Below are 21,749 nucleotides of genomic sequence, written 5' to 3'. Positions count from 1 at the left end.
CCAAATAAACCTGTTGGATCATAGCCTGGTGTTGTATGATTTTTAACATTTTTTTTAGACAGCAGGTACTGGTGACGATTCTGAGTTTGCAACTTCCATCTCCACTAGGCCATCGTTTGTTCCTTGATTTGCCCCATAATTTGCTTTAGCCTCACAAAATTGCCTCTTTTTGTCATTTAATCCCTCCTACCCCATTCTATCACAGAAATCCCCTCTTGTCCTACCTCCCTTTGCCCTCCACAAACAAAACTGGCCAAATGTGCTCAAGCTAGTGGACAGGAAGCCCTGGAGACATATTTTTTCTCTCTCAGTCCATCATCCCAGGAGCAGAAACCAAAATAAAAGCAGAGTTTTACTGCCCCCCCCCCTTTGCCAGACTTAAAAAGAACCTTTCCTCAGAGTGGTTGCCAGTTAAAGCTTTTTCAACCCTGGCACCAATCTATCAAATGTAAGTGGCTGGTTTTTGTATTTGGGTGACTCTTCCCCATTTCAGTCTTCATCTTTAAGTGCTGCCATATGCTCTAACAGTCTCTGCTCAGCTAACTATCAAAGCAATGGCACACCTCATACATGACTGTCGCATAACTGTAATGCTAAGGTCAAGATGAGGATCTCCAAGAAAAATCAGAACACACTTAAGAAAATTGTACCCTTTACAGAGCGTCGTCTAAGGTCCGGAATGAATTCTTATGTACAAGCTCCAGTTCATGGTAGTTACAATGTTATCAAGCATCGGTCTCAGTAAAATATTAAGGTTACACAATGCTCTTAAGTCAAACATTGGATCAACTCATTAGTGACAGTTCAGAAGCACTATCGTAATGTAGCTCTGCTAGTCAGTGCAATCTCATTGGTGTTGTTGGTCAAGTGAAGCAGGCATTTATTCTACCTTTCCTTCTCCAAAACCCACCATTTGCTATTTTCCTGCTGAAGGCAGCTGGACATCATTGGGATTTTTCTCTGGGATATTTAATGCCAGGCCTTGTACGTTGCTTTTCCCTCCATGTAACACTGCTCCTGAGAAAAGGCGAATGTTGTAAAAGTTCAGTGGGAATGAGGTTTTTATCTCCATCCTTCTTAATGTCCTCCAGTTTGGGATTTCAGAAATGGGGGGCCTCTTAGGAAGAGGCTAATACGTAAGGTTTTTCCTTTACCACACAACAGAAGGAACGAAGGGGTGGTTAGTTCAGTGGGTGGGATAGTTGGCTGGTGATGCTAACAGTGTGAGTCCAACTGCAGAGGAACCTCGATTATCTGGCATTCGATTATCCGGAATTCGATTAACCGAGCAAAATACTCCCCTCCAGTGTACTTCAGATAATCAAGGTTCCCCTGTTCTGCACTGGCTATGGTTGCAATGAAGGCATGTCCTTCTCAACAGCTCCAACCTCCCTTGCCTGAGACATGGTGACACTTATATCAAACTATTATCATTCTCCTCTCTCTCTAATGAGGCAGCAGGGCAATGACGACATTATCTTACAAAAAAAAATGAAAAACTGCGCATGCTATAAATCATAAACAAAAACAGAAATTGCTGGAAATGTTCAGCAGGTCTAGCACTATCTGTGGAGAGAAGTCAGAGTTAACATTTCAGGTCACATGACTTCCTCAGGAATGGCTTCACCTTACTTTTGCAATAAAAGATAAGAAAGAACTTGTTCCTTTCAAGATCTTGGGAGACTCCAAAGCACTTCACAGCCAACGGAGTATTTCTAAAGTGTAGTGATTGTCACAATGCAGGAAACATAGCAGTCAATTTGTACACAGCTAACTCCCCCAAATGGCAATGTGATCTTGACAAAGCAAATCACAGACAAACAAGACAAATGACTGATGATTTGTGGTCTTGTTTAAGTGATAAATATTCATTATGACATCAAGGGATAGCTCTGATTTTCAAATTACTTCTACACAGACAAAATAAACAGATGGGACTTCAGTGTAACACTCTATTCTGAAGGTTAGTCCACCCACATCCAGTAGTACTGAGAAAGAGAATCAGCCTTGATTTTTGTGCTCAAGTCATGGAGCATAGCTTTGATCAGAATAACTTCGAGACAAGAGTATGATCATCTGAGCCATGCTGACACCTAACAAAGAATTAGTTCAAAATGTAAATGCTGGTGAGATTTGGAAAATTCTGGCAAGTACACAGACTGATACTCGCCGTATACTAACTACATACCAAACATGTTTGTCTCATCCCTAAATTAAATCACCAATTTACAAATTAAGCTATACACATAAGCTATTCCCGCCTCAGGCGACTGACTGTGTGGAGTTTGCACGTTCTCCCCGTGTCTGCGTGGGTTTCCTCCGGGTGCTCCGGTTTCCTCCCACACTCCAAAGATGTGCAGGTCAGGTGAATTGGCCATGCTAAATTGCCCGTAGTGGTAGGTAAGGGGTAGATGTAGATGTAGATGTAGGGGTATGGGTGGGTTACGCTTCAGCGGGGCGGTGTGGACTTGTTGGGCCGAAGGGCCTGTTTCCACACTGTAAGTAATCTAATCTAATCTAATCTAATCATTGAAACTACAATTTTTGAACATTAGTGTAAAAATACATAATGTGGGAAATTCATCTATCTGTTAATTTAGGAGCAGGTTAAAGGTTGCATTAAATATACAGATGATAAATGTTGAAATTTAAAGAAGTTATGAATAACTTTATCACCCAGCACAATTAGACAATATTTCAAACTGGATGCATTAACTTGAAAATATCCCACAACTCCAGACCATTACGAGTGTCAGGGAACAATGAGGAAGTCTGTCTATCAAATGGTAATTGGAATAGACCTGCCCTCTTTTGCAAACCATAATATTCCATCCCAGTTCGTTACAGAATTTCAGAAATGTTGCAGTTCTGAAGGAGGCCATTCAGCCCAATATGTCTGCACCATCTCCCCAAAACAGCAATATGATATAGTATCACTTCTTGTCCCCTTAATCCTTGTTTATGTCCAAATAATCATCTACTGCCTTCAAGAATGCCCTGATTGAACCGGTCTCTGACATGTGTGCTTAATAAAATGGATATAAAATTTAAGGTTTGCAGACATGTGCTCCCACCTTGCAGTGACTGGAGCCTTCAAAGACTTTAACCTGCAAGTTCAAACTTTCATGGGCAAATTTAATCCTTTTATCATCGAACATTTCCTGTCCATATTCAAAGTCCACAGAGCAGCAAACTGAACTCCTCCATTGAAAGAAATGGTTGCCAATAAACTTTAAAAAGCAGCTTGCTCTCAACAATCTATCTCAACATTATCATAGAGTTCTACTACTCAGAGACGGGCCCTTTGGCTCAAACTTGTCCATGCCGACCAAAATGTCCATCCACGCTAATCCCATTTCCTTTCACTTGGCCCTACCCTTCTAAACCTTTCCTATCCATGTATTTGTCCAAATGCCTTTTAAATGTTGTTAATATACCCACCTCAACCGCTTCCGCTGGCAGCTCATTCCATACACGTACCGCCATGTGTAAACAAATTGCCCCTCAGGTTCTCTTTTATTCTTTTCCCTCTAACCATGAACTGATGCCCTCTAGTCCTTGATTCCCCAACCCTGGAAAAAAGACAGATTGCATTCACCCTATCCATACCTTTCATGGTCTTATACACTTATCATAGAATCATAGAACCTCTACGGTGTGAAAACAGGCCATTAGGCCCAACCCCAGTCGACACCGGCCCTCCGAAGAGCATCCCACCCAGACCCTATTACTTTACATTTCTCCTGAATGCACTCAAATAACACATTCCTGAACACTATGGACAATTTAGCATGGCTAATTCACCTAACCTGCACACCTTTGGACTGGGGGAGGAAACTGGAGCACACGGAGGAAACCCTCACAGACACAGGGAGAATGTGCACACTTCACAAGGACAGTCACCCAAGGCTGGAATTGAACCCTGGTGCTGTGAGGCAGCAATGCAGATACCCCCTCAGTCATCTATACTCTAAAGAAAAAAGTCCTAGCATGTCCAACCTCTCCCTATAACTCAGACTCTTCAATCCTGGCAACAGCGCTATGAATTTCTTCTGCACTCTTTCCAGCTCACCTTCCACCCACCAACCTTCGCATAAACCAAATCATCCGCCGACATTTCTGCCACCTCCAAATGGACCCCACCACCAGGGATATATTTCCCTCCCCACCCCTTTCCACTTTCCACAAAGACCATTCCCTCCGTGACTACCTGGTCAGGTCCATGCCCCCCCCAACAACCCACCCTCCCGTCCTGGCACCTTCCCCTGCCACCGCAGGAACTGTAAAACCTGCGCCCACATCTCCTCCCTCACCACCATCCAAGGCCCCAAAGGAGCCTTCTACATCAATCAAAGTTTTACCTGCACATCCACTAATATCATTTATTGTATCCGTTGCTCCCGATGCGGTCTCCTCTACATTGGGGAGACTGGACACCTCCTAGCAGAGCGTTTTAGGGAACATCTCTGGGACACCTGCACCAATCAACCACACTACCCTGTGGCCCAACATTTCAACTCCCCCTCCCACTCTGCCGAGGATATGGAGGTCCTGGGCCTCCTTCACCGCCGCTCCCTCACCACCTGACGCCTGGAGGAAGAACGCTTCATCTTCCGCCTCGGAACACTTCAACCCCAGGGCATCAATGTGGACTTCACCAGTTTCCTCATTTCCCCTACCCGCTCCTCACCCCAGCTCCAAACTTCCAGCTTAGCACTGTCCCCATGACTTGTCCTCCCTGCCTATCTTCCTTTCTACCTATCCACTGCACCCTCCTCTCTGACCTATCACCTTCATCCCCATCCCCATTCACATATTGTACTCTATGCTACTTTCTCCCCACCCCCACCCTTCTCTCATTTAACTCTCCACCCTGCAGGCACTCTGCCTCTATTCCTGATGAAGGGCTTTTGCCCAAAACATCGATTTTTCCTGCTCCGCGGATGCTGCCTGAACTGCTGTGGTTTTCCAGCATCACTCTAATCTAGAATCTGGTTTCCAGCATCTGCAGTCATCGTTTTTACCCAACTTAATAACATCCTTCCTATGGCAAGGTGACCAGAACTGAACACAATCCTCCAAGTGCGGCCTCACCAATGTCCTGTACAACAGCAACATACCTCCCAAAATTCTATCCTCAATGCCCTGACTGATGAAGACCACTATGCTAAAAGCCTTCTTCACTGCTCTGTCAACCTGTGACTCCAATTTCAGAGAACCATGCACTTGAACTCCAAGGTCCCTCTGTTCCACTACACTCCTTAAGGCCCTACCATTCACCATGAAACTCTCACCTTGATTTGACTTTCAAAAATGCAAGGCCTCACACTTATCTATATCATTTCTCGACCCACTTACCCTGCTGATCAAGATCCTGCTGAAATTTCTGATAACCTTCCTCGCTGCCCACAATACCTCCTAATGTTCATTTGCAAACTTACTAACTATGCCTTGTACATTCTCATCCAAATCATTGATATAGATAGCATACAGCAATGGGCCCAGCACCAACAAGTTTAGCTTGTGTTCATTGTACTTACAAAGCATTGCTTAAGTCCACAGTATCCAATTTGGCAATGTGATTGTAATTCAGCATTTAAGGGTTTGGGTCCAACCAAAATAATTGGATAAGTATTGCTTCCCACATAACACATCAATTTGAAATGATAAAGGTTTACTGGCAAGATTCTATTGAATATTCACGCCTAGTGTGCTGGAATGCCTTCATTCATATTGGCTTAGTGAAGGACAGCTGGCAGATTCCTCTACCTTTGAAGATGGCAACAAACTCAACTGACCAGAGAGCTAGGGGTGGTGGAAGGAAGTGGGTGGAGCAGGGTTTTTGGCTGCCTGCATGCGGAACAAAGGAAGTCATGCATTGCAGGCCGAATCTTATGGCCAAGGGCAGGCATGTTTGGATATGTGAAGGAATCCATTAACCAGGACACCAATGGTGTGTCTCAGTCAAAGAGCCAGTAGAGTCCAACAGGTTTCTGTAATCCATCAACGTTCGTATCAGTAGAAGGTAAGATCACACCTGTAACATGGTGTGATTCACAAGGGAAGTCAGCCCCAGAGGGTGAGAGCTCCCAGCTTCAGCTTAGGTAACTGGTGTTAGAGAAATTACATGTCAGAAAGTATCGATGGGCTTCTGACAAAGACTGCTTGGCTGCATTTATCTTTATGGTAAGCATTTCAAAATATTTTGTCACTCGTGTCTTAAAAGTAAAGTCTAATGTGCCTCCACTTGCTCTCACCAGAGTGTTTAGCAGATCACTTTCTAGCAGGCAGTCAAAACACATGTGAGTGCACATGCAAGATTACAGTGTTTCATTCCCACCATAAAGTGTTTTGCATTGTAATGACCTCTGGGTCACACTGTCATATGACAAGGTATTTCACAGAAAATGGAAACTCCTGATGAAACAGGAGAAGAAAACCACTTGCAAGAGATATTAGTGGACTTAACTTCCAACTTTCCAAAGAGATACAGAGCAAGATAAACAAGAAGGTGTACAAAATGTTTAGTGATTAGTTCAGCTAAAAAATAATTACAATCCGGTAATTATATTAAAACTTTCAGCACTGTGGTTTCAGAGCTTCTAAAGGTGTCCTCAGAATAACAACAAATCCACAACAGAATGATTGCTTCTTCCACACAGTTGGTGAGACTTTGTTTTGTCCTTCATTTCAGGTTAAAACTCTGAACCTGTCTGAGGGGGAGCAGCTCTCCATTCGTGGATTGGAAGATGACAACTGGATTGTTTTAGCCAACCAAATGCTTCTAGTTGAAGGCCAGGTTATCCGCAGCCCAACTAATACCATTTCGGTGCATTTCCGCTCATTTCAATATGGAGGTATTGGAACATTTCAGCTCCACTATCAGAGTAAGTAATAAGCACACAGTGGTGGAAACGTAGAGCAAAGAACATGTTGGTCAAAGCTATAGTGTATGTGAAATGCACAGTGATATCCAAATGAGACTTTGAGGATCTCATTTTGAAGGATTATTTGTTTTGCTATATAAATGATCAAATCCTTCAATTTAATTCTTTCAATTGATTAAACTGTTTCTTTGTACTTTCAGACATATGTGCACCAGTTGACAAATTGCATTGAAAATTCTGACTTTCCATCATGCCTACATGCACAAATAAATGTAACTTTAACTGTAAAATGCAGAAAGACATTGCATACCAGCATCCCAACAGCATCAGTGCATCACTCAGTACCAGTGTCAGTGTTAAGTTTTCCTCTTCGTTGGTATTCTTGCAAATTGTCCTGATGAGTGCAAGAGAAAAGCTTCAGCAAAATGTGTCTTTTTTCACAATACTATGACAATTGTCCACTTAGATTAGATCCCGTACAAAACATAACAACTGCCCGTTTACAATCTTCCATATTTGTGCATATGTGATGGGAAAACATTAGCTGTGATCTCACCAGTCTGTGAAAGGTGTGTTTGGGGTGATGGTTTTTTTGAGTGTAAAAGAGTTTGTTAGCAATTTTAAAAGAAACTTTGTTGCTGACGTATAAATGTTGTCTTCGGGCCAATTTAAATACTGTGTTATTAGGTTTTCCCAGTGTTTTGTGTCTGTACATTTGATAAAAAGGTGGTGATTTTTGAGGAAGTGGCTGAATTCTCCCAAATACGATACTATGTGATTCCAAATGCCCCACAGATTGATGCAAATACAGGAAGTAATGCTACAATGGACAGAACCTCATCGGACCCTGAACAATGTGAGGGAAATCTGAGAAAATGAGGAGAGATTGGACAAACTTGGTTTGGTTTCATACGAATATCGAAGGATAAGGGGTGACCTGATAGAAGTTTACAAAATTATGAACGACATGGATAGAATGGTTAGTCAGTCTTTTGACCAGAACAGAAATGTCAATTACTAGGGAACATAGGTTTCAGGTAAAAGTGGTAAGATTAAAGGAGATGTGAAAGGCAAGATGTTTACACAGAGGGTGGTAAGTGCCAGGAATGGGCTGCCAGAGGAGATGGTGGAAGCCATTACAATAGCAATGTTTGAGGGCATCTTGACAGAAATGTGAATAGGCAGGGAATGGAGCAATACAGATCATGTAGAGACAAAATACATATTCATGACAGCATCATATGTCGGCACAGACTTGGTTGGCCCAAGGGACTGTTCTTGTGCTGTACTGCTCATTGTTCTTTGTGCTAATCGCTTGAGATGTTGGGTGAGGGATGGGAACAACTCACTGCTTTTTCGAAGTAAAATCTGGATGTTGAGACAAGATTTGCACTAGGGCAGGGTGAGATGCCTATTAACAGGGATTATTAGTAATTGTACATCTTATATCATTAATATGCGTGCACCTTGAGGAATTGAAACTACAAGAACACCAGATCCAAGATACTTGAGACAATACCTGGAGGCGATACTCCAGATCACCTTGCCCTTCCTGATTGCCATTTTGGATACCCAGCACGAAAATCTCAGGGTACACTGAAAGTCTGCACTTAATACCCATCTGAACACTGGCATCTGACATGTGCCAGCTTCGCTGCACCCACATGGCTTCTTCCCAATTCACTAACAGGACACGTTGGTATGATAAAACTGTGCTTTGGGATGCAGAGACATCTCTATCTGTAAGGCTGCTGCAAGGAGATTTTGTGCACAGGGTCATCACTCAGCTGACAGTTTGACCTAATGATAACATTAGCCCAACCCTCAACCCTAGCCCTAACCATAACCTTAACCTGAATCCTAACCATAACTCTAATCCTAGCCCTAACCTTAACCCTAATCCTAGCTCTAATCCTAACTCTAATCCTCGCCCTTGCCCTAGTCTTAACCCTAACCATGGCTCTAGACGTAGTCCTAGCCCTAACCCAAACTCTAACCCTAATCCTTGCCCTAACCCTTATCCTAGCCCTAGCCCTAGCCCTAACACTAAGCCTAACCCTAACCTCTAGTTGACCATCCCACAAAATTCTATCAAGCGCAGACTCCAATATGAATCCAGAAGCTTGGGCGTGGTCATTCAGCCACTTAGGGTGAACAGGGTCAGGATACTCTCCTCATTGCAGGATTGAGGACAACATCAGGCAGACCATCCATCTTGGCTTTTTCTGCTCAATTGTGATTCATTTTCTTCCAGAGTGAGAGAAAGGGAGGGATTGTGTGTGATGGAGGTATGTGATAGGTCTGTTCGTGTGGATGTTGATGGGGGAGAAGTAATGAGCTGTCATGAGTGAATGAGTAGGCAGCACAAAAGCCATGCAGGATTCAAAGGATGAGGATGAGTATGAGTGAGAGATGACAATGCATGCAACAGGGAGAGCAGAGGAGCATGAGCTTTGGTGGGAGATGGGTGCAGGAGCAGAGATAGAATGAACATGTGGTAGCAAAAAGAAGATGGCCGGGTGGACGAGATCATCAACCTTCATTCTTCACTGCTGGACATTCTTCCAGATGGCTGAGACCACACTGACCCCAACTGGTGACCTCAAACCAGGCTGGCAGGGGGTTCTGACCGTGTGGTCTCCCATGTTAGTCCTGGGGGGAGGCGACATCCTACATTTGTGTCATTGCATCCATCAGGACCTCCAGGTCCCTGTCCACAATGTGAGGTGACTGTGTTCTCTTATCTGCCACATCTGGAGCAAAGGTCATGAGCCATGCAGAGAAATTCTGACAGCATTTGTCTGGGTGCCCAAAGAACTTTCAACAATGGGATGTCAGTCTATTCTGAGATATCTCTGCACTGTTGAGTTCTTCGGGCTACAGGAGATAGAATCAGGCTAGCATTAGATGCGATAGGCACTCTAGCGGCAGGGTTAGTAATTAATGGGGGCAGGTTTGGAACAATGATATGAAAAAAAACTTGCCAGGCCTCATGAAGAGAAATCCTCCAGGAAACCGAACACTGCCAAAAATAACAGTTAAGACTCAACTTTGTGACCTATTACATGAATTATTGAGAGTGAAAAGGAAGCCAGTGCAAACCAAACAGAAAAGCCCCTTAGAAAATATATTTTGTGCCCAGCTTCCAGCATCTGCAGTATTTTGCTCTCTTGTTATTTGTTTTTGCTGAGCATTCTTAAATGTGGTTAGTTTCAACTCAAAATAAAAAAATCTATTTATCTCTCAGTTTTAAAGTGTAATTTTCCTATTATCAAAATCCATTCTCTGAATAGAAACTACATATTATTGCAAATGAATGGGTTTGTGCTCATTTACTGAAAGGCTTTTGCACTTACTGAACTTCAGTGAGAAGCCATGCATCATGTAACAATAAAATATGTCATTGTTAGCTCAGGATATTCTCATTAGTACATGGGATTATTATTTGTGGGTTTTTTTGTGCAGTTTATGCCCAGATATTTCATAGGGTCAGATTCTAAGGAGTGGAGCAGGTTGCTATATGTAATTGTCCGAAAGAATATCAAGATTATGAAGAGTATCAGACTAAAACTGAAAATTTGAAGGAGCTTCATAAACAGAGGCATGGAGTACAACAGCAAGACATTTTGCAAAATCGGCATAAAATAGTCCAGCTCCACTATTACAATCGTGCACAATTCTTGGTGCTCAAAAGGTAAGAATGCGAAGGTTGAACATGGTTGCAATTAGACACCCAGAAACTGGAAAAGTACCAGGGCCCATAAACTAACCCCCGCTGTTCATTCTGAAAAATTGTCAGAATTTCATCTCATGGCAGGCAGCTCGGTGGCTCAGTGGTTAGCACTGCTGCCTCACAACACCAGGGACCCCGGTTTGATTCCCGCCTCGGGCGACTGTCTGTGTGGGGTTTGCACATTCTCCCCGTGTCTGCGTGGGTTTGCTCCAGTTTCCTCCCACAGTCCAAAGATGTGCAGGTTAGGTGAATTGGCCATGCTAAACTGCCCATAGTCAGCGGTAAATATAGGGCAGAGGAATGGGTCTGGGTGGGTTACTGTTCAGAGGGTTAGTGTGGACTTGTTGGGCCGAAGGGCCTGTTTCCATACTGTAGGGAATCTAATCTAAACATGGCAGCAAATTTACAAACCAGATGGGTTCAGACAGTTGCTAGGGTGGGGGATAGAATTGATCATTAGAAATTGAGCTGAAGTCTGAAGACAATGGTTTCAATCTTTCCAATATTTAATTTCACACGTTATTGTTCAGTTACAGATTTTATAAGAAATCTGAAAGAAAGTTGAAAACAACAACATTGACAATCCTGGGTAGGCTGAACTTAGTCATTTCCATTTTATCCACCTGAGGCCAGAGCTATGGATTTACAGACAGGTTGGATTACAGAGTTATCATTTCTGCTCTCCCATATGAATTGATCCTCATTGATAGTGAATGTGCACTGTGATCACTTCAATCAGTTACCATCCATCTTATTGAGCATAGCACCACCTTTTCAAAAAATAGTGTTCTTTCTCAACACATGCAAGCCCAATCATCCTACAAAATGTTGACTTTTAGACCATAAGACCATAAGACATTTGGCCCATCAAGTCCACTCCGCTATGTAATCATGGCTGATGGGCATTTCAACTCCACTTACCCTCACTCTCCCCATAGCCCTTAATTCCTTGCAAGATCAAGAATTTATCAATCTCTGCCTTGAAGACATTTAACATCATGGCCTCCACTGCGCTCCGTGGCAATGAATTCCAAATGCCCACCACTCTGCCTGAAGAAATGTCTCCTCATTTCTGTTCTAAATTGACCCCCTCTAATTCTAAGGATGTGCCCATGGGTCCTAGTCTCCCCGCCTAATGGAAACAACTTCCCAGCGTCCACCCTTTCCAAGCCATACATTATCTTGATTTGGAGATGCCGGTGTTGGACTGGGGTGTACAAAGTTACAAATCACACAACACCAGGTTATAGTCCAACAGGTTTAATTGGAAGCACCAGCTTTCGGAGTGCTGAAAGGTGATGAAGGAGCAGCGCTCCGAAAGCTAGTGCTTCCAATTAAACCTGTTGGACTATAACCTGGTGTTGTGCGATTTGTAACTTTATGCATTAATTTTCTATTAGATTCTATTAGATCTCCCCTCAACCTTCTAAACTCTAATGAATACAATCTCAGGATCCTCAGCCATTCATCGTATGTTAGGCCGACTATTCCAGGGATTATCTGTGTGAATCTCTGCTGGACACACTCTAGTGCCAGTGTGTCCTTCCTCAGATGTGGTGCCCAAAATTGGACACAGTATTCTAAATGGGGCTAACTAGACCTTTACTGAGCTGAAAATGTGTTGCTGGAAAAGCTCAGCAGGTCAGGCAGCATCCAATGAGCAGGAGAATCGACGTTTCGGGCATGAGCCTTCTTCAGGAATCAGAAGCGCATCACTGCTTTTATATTCGAACCATCTTGAGATAAAAGACATTACATTTGCTTTCTTAATTACGGACACAACCTGCAAGTTGACCTTTAGAGAATCCTGGACCAGCACTCCCAGATCCCGTTGTACTTTGGTTTTATGAATTTTCTCACTGTTGAGAAAATAGTCCATGCCTGTATTCTCTTTCCAAAGTGCAAGACCTCATATTTGCTTATGTTGAATTTCATCAACCATTTCCTGGACCATTCTCCTAAACTGTCTAAATCTTTATGCAGCCTCCCCACCTCCTCAGTACTACCTGCTTGTCCGCCTAACTTTGTATCATCGGTGAACTTCGCCAGAATGCCCCCAGTCCTTTCATCCAGATCATTAATATTTAAAGTGAACAGCTGCGGCCCCAACACTTAATCCTGCGGGACACTACTGGTCACCAGCTGCCATTCAGAAAAAGAACCTTTTATCCCAACTCTCTTCCTTCTGTCAGACAGCCAATCCTCAATCCATGCCAGTAGCTCACCTTGAACACCAGGGGCTCTCATCTTCCTCAGCAGCCTCCCGTTAGGCACCTTATCAAAGGCCTTGTGGAATTCTAGATAGATAACATTCACTGTGTTTCTCTGGTCTAACCTACTTGTTACTCTTCAAAGAATTCTAACAGGTTTGTCAGGCACAACCTCCCCTTACTAAATCCATGCTGACTTGTTCTAATCTGACTCTGCACTTCCAAGACTTTAGAAATCTCATCCTTAACACTGGATTCTAGAATTTTATCAACAACCGAGGTTAGGCTAATTGACCTATAATTTTCCATTTTACCTAGCAGTGAAAAATTACTTACCTGGCCTCTGAAGGCACCTCAAATGGCGGCTCCCTCTCCTTCTCCCTGCAGCTCCTGCAGTGGCCATCTGTATGGGGGCACTGCTGAGTTTGATTCCGGCCTTCTGATTGTGCCAATAGCTCAGAGAGGAAGTTAGCTCCTCCATTGGACCATAGTTCCTGCAGGGACCTCTTTACTGGCTACAGCTGGTCATGTACCACCCAAAGCGCCACCATTTGGAGTCAGCATCCTCTTTGACTCCCTTTACATCCTAGAATCTGACATGATTCTGGCCTACATTCTGCATTCATGGTTGAAACTTGTCATCATGTGCAGCTCAGTGTCTTTGTGTGATGGTTTAGTTGTCACAAGTCAAACAGTTAGTCCCAAACGTATGTCCTGTATCAAGGTAAGATACTATTTGTTGGACCTTTCACAATGTTCTGGTATTGTAGGTGAAATATTATACCAGATCTTTGCATCTTATTTTTCGAAATGATTTTTTAAAATGGTAAGTTCCCAACTCACATTGAATTTGAAAGTTCAAGTCACTTTACTGCATTGCCATTTTATGGTAGCCCATGTCAGCCACATTCCTAACAATTGCAGAAAGTTGTCCAACTCAGCGAGTCAGGTGGTTTATCAGGTAGCTGCGTTGGTCACCAAAGTCAGTCATGTGGCAACTTTCCAAACTTTCCAAATGCTTATGACAGATCAATCTCTGAGGAAATGGTCTCGCTTGGGCTTCCAGGCACAGATGTAGCTTAACAGATGGTCATCAGCAAGGAAGGTGGGTATTTGTTTCCCTAGTTTTGACGCCAGGAGGAACAGGTTTGCTTCTTGCAGGCCCACTGCACTGCCAAGGGTAACTGCCAACTGAGAGACAAGCTGCGTAACATTGATCTTTGCCAAACAGCCAAACCGCCAGTGGAGCCAAGGCAGAAAGTGACAGCTCATCCTCATAATGGTGACCATGGCTCCACTTGGGCCAACCTCAGTGCTTTCTGTTTAAGCCTTTGTGCACAGCCAACATTTTGGACCTGTAATCAGGTCTCTGCCCCATTAACTCTCCTTCCGTCCTCAGTAAGGTCGCTGCTGGTATCCCTGATCTTGGCATTACTTTGAATGCGTCTTTGACACAGAAGATGTGAAGCTCTTAAGGGCTCTCATTGAAATGAGCTGGCTCACAGGAGGATGGGAGTCTACGTCTCTTGCCAAACTCGGGATTAATTGATTAATCGAACATTTGGCCCTAAATAAATTGCAAAGAACAAAGTGAGAGGTGATTCTGAAGAATAATGAGGAAGTTTTTTTTGCCATCCCAGCCAAGTTTTAAAAGTAAAATGTTGCTCCAAGTAATGGAGTCACAGTCCCTCATTCCATTTCATTTCTGGTTTCATTCATGGTGCAGTGTTAATGTCCCTGTATCTGATCCAGGAGGCCTGGATTCAAACTACACTGCCCCCTCCAGAGGTGTATAATAATATATTTGAACAGGATAATTTAAATAAAATATATAAAGCAGACCCACTGAATTGGAAACACAGATCATTTACTGGTGGTGGTTAATCCCTGGAGCATCAGGGGCTGAGGGGTGACCCTATAGAGGTTTATAAAATCATGAGGGACATGGATAGAGTGAGTAGACAGGTCTTTTCCTTGGGGTGAGGGAATCTAGAACAAGAGGACGAAGGTTTAGGATGAGAGGGGAAAGACTTAACAGGGATCCAAGAGGCAACTTTTTCACACAGAGGGTGATGCGTGTATGGAATGAGCTGCCAGAGGAAGTGGTGGAGGCTGGTACAATTAAAGGCATCTGGATGGGTATATGAATAGGAAGGGCTTCGAGGGATATGAGCCAAGTGCTGGCAAATAGGACTAGTTTAATTGAGGATATCTGGTCGGCATGGATTTGTTGGACCGAAGGGTCTGATTCCATGCTGTACATCTCTATGACTCTAAAACTGTCTGTCCCAGGCTGGGGCTATCCTGTGTACACCAGGATTAGTGGTACTATTTTGGTGTTCAATAATAAATGATGTCCCTTTCCAGTTAAGCTTCCTGAGTTATTACAATCTGCGAAACATTTGGTACAAGATTTCTATTCAGTGAAATAGAATGGAAATGGATGGATTTTCTGCCAGATTCCATCAGAATAATGTGAGATCAAGCAGACAACATATTAGTGACAGAGACCAATTAAAGAGACTATATACAACAACAACGCATTTAACGTAGTTTATTGCCCCAACTTGTTTTACGGGAGTGTAACAAACAGAATTTCACAGACATTACAATGACTAAAAACCTGGTCAAAGAGGTGGATTTATGATATTTCTAACCGGCCTGTTCAGATACGTTATGACACGCCTCTGAGGCAGGTGGGTCTTGATCCTGGGTCTATCTGGTTCAAAGGTAGAAGCACTACACTATGCCTAAGAGCTTTACAAGGTGAATTTTAACAGCATCTTAAATGGGGTCAATATGACAGGGAGATTTAAGGAGGGTGCTAACAGCTCAAGAAGCCGATGGCATGGTCATCAGTGGAAAAGTAGTTGAAACAATACAAGGAATCAAGATTGGAGGTGTACAGATCCCTGGGTGGGATAGAGGGCCGGAATCAACAAGGAAAAGGTAATGGAGAAATAAAAATATCATTGTAAATATTAAAATCTAGTCATTGTGCAATTGGAACCCCTGCTTAGACTGTTGCTTCCTGTAGTATTCTGTGGCCTTGTGCCTTTAAACAGCATTTCTATAGGTTTCCTGTCAATCTGCATCTCACAGTTGTTGAGAAATGAGGATTGCATCTTTTGGGACTCAATATTGAGTTCAATAATTTGAGGACATGAGCACCTTCTCCCATGTCCCTACCCCAACCCACACACATCAGGCCTTGTCATCACATGGGCTGCTACCACACACAACCCATTGTCAGCCAATAATGGTCTGAATTAATAGCTATGCATTCTCCCAGGCTGATCTTTACCCTGTCCTTTATCTGTCCAACTGCTGTTCTCTCTTTATGGGGTTCAACTCCATCTATCATTTATCCAAATCCCTCCCCCCCCATCCCCACCCCACCTTCAGCATATATACCAACCTTTTCCTAGCTACAATCAGCTCTAAAAAAGGAACCCTGGATTCAAAGCATTAACTCTGCTCTCTCTCCACAGATGGTCCCAGACCTGCTGAGTTTTCCCAGCAATTTCAGTTGTTGTTTCTCACAGCTGCTGTTTGTTGATTATTTATACATTAACATGATTTATCTCGGGTTGCCGAACTTTCCAGGAATTGCCTGGAAAAATGTTCAGGAAGTGAAGGATGGTCTCCTAGAAATAATTTAGTATGGAAGGGAGGACACACAAGCATTAAGAAATGGATGTATTCAATGAATGTTCTCTAATACTTCCATTGTAAGGATACTGGGGTTGATGGATAAGGTCAGATGTGAGATGAAGCCTGCGGGAAAATGTTAAACCAGAGTTGGCAACCCTAGATGTAACCTTTCCTCAACACAGTGAGGCTGATGATATTCATGCTAAGAAGGACCAGGGGCTATTTGAGTACAGATGAAAGATTTCACTGTGAATCTGTCTATTTGCAGTATACATGCTAAGCTGTGACTTTCCCCGGAGACCAGATTATGGTGATGTTTCTGTGTTGGATCTACATGCTGATGGCACTGCACTCTTCCGTTGTAACTCTGGTTACCAGCTGCAGGGACTGCGAACTCTGACCTGTATGAATGCTTCCAAGCCACATTGGAATGCCAAGGAGCCAAACTGTCTTGGTAAAAACTACATCCAGCTGAAATTAATTCCATTTTACTTATTTTTTTCCATTCATTCCAACTCCTTTTCCTTCATAAAGATATCTCACTCCCTGCTTCACCTTTGTAGACATGCATTAGCGTGGAAGAACTTTCATTGTCAATTAAATGTTTAACATCCACTTTCAACATCATGGGAGAGAGGTTATCATTACCAATAGGCCGGCCTTGCAAACATGGGGATTACAAAAGTGAGAGGCTAGGAATCCTGCAGTGAATAACTCATTTCCTGACTCCCCAGAGACTGCCTACCATCCACAGGCACAAGTCAGGGGTGTGATGAAATAACCCCCACTTGCCTACATTGGTAGAGCTTCAAGAACTCTCAAGAAGCTTGACACCATCCAGGACTAAGAGAGCAACTTGACTGGCACCACATCTACATTCATTCCCTCCAACACCGACGCTCACTAGCAGCAGTGTGTACTATCTACAAGATGCACTGCAGAAATTCACCAAAGGTCCTTAGACAGCACCTTCCAAATGCTTGACCATATCCAACTAGAAGGACAAGGGTCAGCCCACAGTACAGGTACAGTACAGTGGTTCAAGAAGGCAGCTCACTACCATCTTCTCAAAGGGCAATGAGAGACGGGTAATAAATACTGGCCCGCCCAGCCACACTCAACTGCCATTGCAGACAGATGTTTCCTTGTTAACCAAATAGTTAAGGATATTGCCCCTCATGGAAGATGAGACCAGAAACATCTCACATCCCACTCAAAGTATATGCCAAGTTACCTATTTTCAACAGTGGTGCTACAATGGGTGATACTGTTGACTTTGGTGCCTCTGGATTAAGAAAGGGTCATGATTTCTGTTCTTGAATGGTTTCCTAATGTGGCAAATACTGTGGTAGATACACAGGGTAGGGGTGTCCTCATGCATAATGGGATGCGGTTAATCAGCAGCCCATTTATCACCTCTCCACAATTTTTTTTTGTTTCCAAAGACGTCAGCTGGTTCACTCTCACCCCGTCGACATCATCGCACAGAATTACACCCCTGCCTGTGCAATGTTGTGTGGGAATGAGCTCAGACTTGGCTGTGATTCACTCCATGGATCTTTGAACACACAGATATGACAAATAGCTGTAAATGTACTACCTTCAGTTATGAAACCACAACCCTGCAGACATCTGAGCATTCAGACAGGATAAAAACTAGAGGGGGGACAAAGCACAAGTTTACCTGATAGATAATAATCCTCTCATCTAATGTTGACTGTGTTTTGCACTTGTTTTCTCTCTTTCCTTAGCACCCTGTGGTGGATTTATATCCAATGCTACCATTGGTAGAGTACTGTCACCAAATTATCCTGCAAACTATAGCAACAACTTAAACTGCACTTGGATAATTGAAGGCACAAAAGGCCAAAAGTTCCATATGCACTTTGAAAAGGTTTCTCTGGCTGGACAGGGAGACAGGTAAGATGGACTTTGGAGCATGTTCCTCATTCATCTGATTTTAACCTTATGGTGGTATTACGTGTGTGTTTAGATGTGTGTTCTTGCCATGTGTGTTCATTGTGAGTCTTCAGGTGGGAGCACTGTCTATGATAGGGTGTTGCCCATTTAAGTGAGGGTGTTGGTGGTCATCATTTACTCCTACAGGGGGCTGGTTCTGACCATGGTGCTCTTCCAGGGCAATCTGAAGGTGCGATTCTTCAGATTTCCATGCACCAATGTGGACACTTTAATTCTTCAGCCATATGCAAACTGTTCTCAGTGTTGAAGCTAATCCGCATGATATGAGATTTGGCTTGCATGATTCCTTGTGCCATAGTCTTGATCCCCCACCAGATCTATATCCAGGCACTGGGGAAGCCACTGAATGAAGCTGTTTGGTTGGGGATAAGGCATATCAGTGCTATAAATGTAGGCTGACACTCCGGTGGTGCTAAGGGTGCACTGCAGTGTGTTGAATTTCAGGTCAGACGTTAAACCCAGGCTTGATCTACCCTGTTAATAGGACATTAAATATGGGAGGACAGCAGGAATAGATTTTGCAGAGCTCACAAAGGCAACCTAATTAGATGGGGCAGAACATCATGAATTCCTGATGGTAGGTTGCAAAACAGAGACAAATCTACGTATTCACGATATGTGATACATTTCCATGGTGTGAACATCCACGTCAGTCCGGCTTTGTTTTTAAGTTGTGTCATGCCTTCAAGATCCAATCAGTGGCACGTGAGAATCTTGTTGTAGCCCCTTATGGGTTTGTTGACAGGTGGCACCCACCCACCTGAGAGAAGGGCTCCCCTCCACAGCAGTGGCTATTTATTGTCAAATTCAAACCTTGTTAAAACAAAATGTTGCCTCGAGGATGCAACCTAAAGCTGTTCCCTTGTGGGACAGGCCTCTTGATGAAGGGCTTATGCCTGAAACATCGACTCTCCTGCTCTTCAGATGTTGCCTGACCTGCTGTGCTTTTCCAGCACCACACTTTTCAGCTCTACCTCCTAATGACCCTCCATCTTGGCAAGTCCATCCACTTAGACAATGAGCATAGTCTTTGACTATTAATTGGTCAATCGAGAAAAAACCCCAACCAGGTACCTACACCCAACCCAACTCTGCTGACACTGGGCACCCCCTGGGGTGGCACAGTGGCTCAGTGGTTAGCACTGCTGCCTCACAGCGGCAGCGGCCCAGGTTCGATTCCAGACTCGGGTGACTGTCTGTGTAAAGTTTGCACATTCTCCCTGTGTCTGCGTGGGTTTCCTCCGGGTGCTCCGGTTTCCTCCTACAGTCCAAAGAGTTGCAGGTTTTAGAGGATTAGCCATAATAAATTGCCAATAGTGTCCAGGGATGTACAGGCCAGGTGGATTAGCCATGGGAAGAGCAGAGGAGTGGAAGGCTCTTCAGAGGGTCAGGTATGGACTTGATGAACTGAATGGCCTGCTTTTACACTGACTTGAATGTAAGATTCATGAGCAGACTTCACATCCAGAGGCTTTTCCTCTACTCTGCCTGTTAAATGACTGTGAAATCATGCATATCATAAGCATGATGTCAGTCAAGGGAGTACAGTTTTTCATTGTGAGGGCGATTATGTGCTTCACTGAACATTGCTGCTTCACTTTACAAAATTTCTGTTAAATCCAAATATCTGTTCAAACTCTGGAAAAGGATAAGCTTCCTGAGAAATGTAACTTCAACGTTTGAGCACGATTCAATTGTCAAAAAATATAAGGTGCTACCAATCACGGATGTGAACGATACACTTAGCCTTCTCAACAACAACAGGCTTCATTTACATAGAACCTTTCAGTGAGTAACATGTTCCATCTTGCGTAACAAGGATGTTGGTGAAGCAAAATGAGCTATATCCCGAGTGTTATGAAGTAAGAGAAGCAGGAAGAAAGGTGGTGAGTCATAGAGATGTACAGCACGGAAATAGACCCTTTGGTCCAACTCATTCATGCTGACCAGATATCCTAGCATAATCTAATCCCATTTGTCAGCACTTGGTCCATATCCCTCTAAATCCTTCCTATTCATTTACCCATCCAGATGCCTTTTAAATGTTGTAATTGTACCAGCTTCCACCACTTCCTCTGGCCAATTCCATACACGCACCACCACTCTGCATGAAAAGGTTGCCCCTTAGTACCCTTTTAAATCTTTTCTCTCTCACCCTAAACCTATGGCCTCTAGTTCTGGACTCCCTCAACTCAGGGAAAAGACCTTGTTTATTCACCCTATCCATGCCCCTCATGATTTAATAAACCTTTATAAGATCACCCCTCAGCCTCCAACACGCCAGGGAAAACAACCCCAGCCTATTCAGCCTCTCCCTAGAGCTTTAACCCTCCAACCATGGCAACATCCTTGTAATTTTTTTATAGAATCCCTACAGTGTGGAAACAGGTCCTTCGGCCCAACAAGTCCACACTGACCCTCTGAAGAGTAACACACCCAAACCTATTTCCCTACCTATTATTCTACATTTACCCCTGACTTGTGCATCTAACCTACACATTCCTGAACACTCTGGGCATTTACTATGTCCAATTCACCTAACCTGCTTGTGGGAGGAAACCGGAGCACCAAGAGGAAACCCACACAGACACGGGGAGAATGTACAAACTCCACAGAGATAGTCTTCCGAGGCTGGAATCGAACCTGGGACCCTGCTGTGGTGAGGCAGCAGTGCTAACCACTGAGCCACCATGCTGCCCCACCCTTTCACATTGCACAACATCGTGGAATAAGGTGCAATAGTAACTTGGATATATACTGATTTAGAATTGTATCACCGTTTCTGAAGACAAAATCCTTGAACTCCCTTCCTCACAACACTGTGGGGATCCTCACGTCCCAAGACTGTAGTTGTTCAAGGAGCCAGCTCCCTATCAAATTCTCCAGGGCAAGAAGATCATGTCTTAACCACTGATGTCTACATCCGATGAATAAATTAAAAGAAATATATCATGCTAAAGAAAGTATTTATAGAGCTGTGAGGGAGGAATAGGAGAGTGGGACTAATTAGATATTTCTTTCAAAGAACTAACACAGGCATGACAGGCTGAATGGCCCTCTCTCCGTGCTGTATGTTAATCTGACCAACACGGTTACATCGTAACTGTGACCCTGTCAATGTAATCTTTCAGGGTCAAATTCAGGAAGGGCTTTCGTCATTGAATATACCAACCCATGCAGCGACTTGCTCACGGTTCAGTGAGCACTGAAGCGCTGCCAATCTCTGCTTGCAGAGCAGGGCTCGAGATGGAGACAAGCTGCTGGTGCTTGGGAGGTTCCAGTGAT

General features: G+C 43.6%; 1 protein-coding gene across 2 annotated transcripts in view; it reads left to right on the top strand.

The window, feature by feature from the left end:
• Positions 1-21,749, top strand: part of sez6l (seizure related 6 homolog (mouse)-like) — a 269,322-nt gene that overhangs the window by 158,576 nt on the left and 88,997 nt on the right. For both annotated transcript variants that reach the window (XM_072587857.1, XM_072587855.1), the window contains exons 4-6: positions 6,695-6,887; positions 16,753-16,938; positions 18,236-18,404. In XM_072587857.1, coding sequence (XP_072443958.1) covers positions 6,695-6,887; positions 16,753-16,938; positions 18,236-18,404 — 548 coding nt within the window. The remainder of the gene's footprint in view (positions 1-6,694; positions 6,888-16,752; positions 16,939-18,235; positions 18,405-21,749) is intronic.

Source organism: Chiloscyllium punctatum, chromosome 17 (genome assembly GCF_047496795.1).
Source record: "Chiloscyllium punctatum isolate Juve2018m chromosome 17, sChiPun1.3, whole genome shotgun sequence".
In the NCBI taxonomy this organism is placed as follows: domain Eukaryota; kingdom Metazoa; phylum Chordata; class Chondrichthyes; order Orectolobiformes; family Hemiscylliidae; genus Chiloscyllium; species Chiloscyllium punctatum.
Note: the sequence above shows the minus strand (reverse complement) of the source record. Positions and strands in the feature narration are given on the sequence as shown.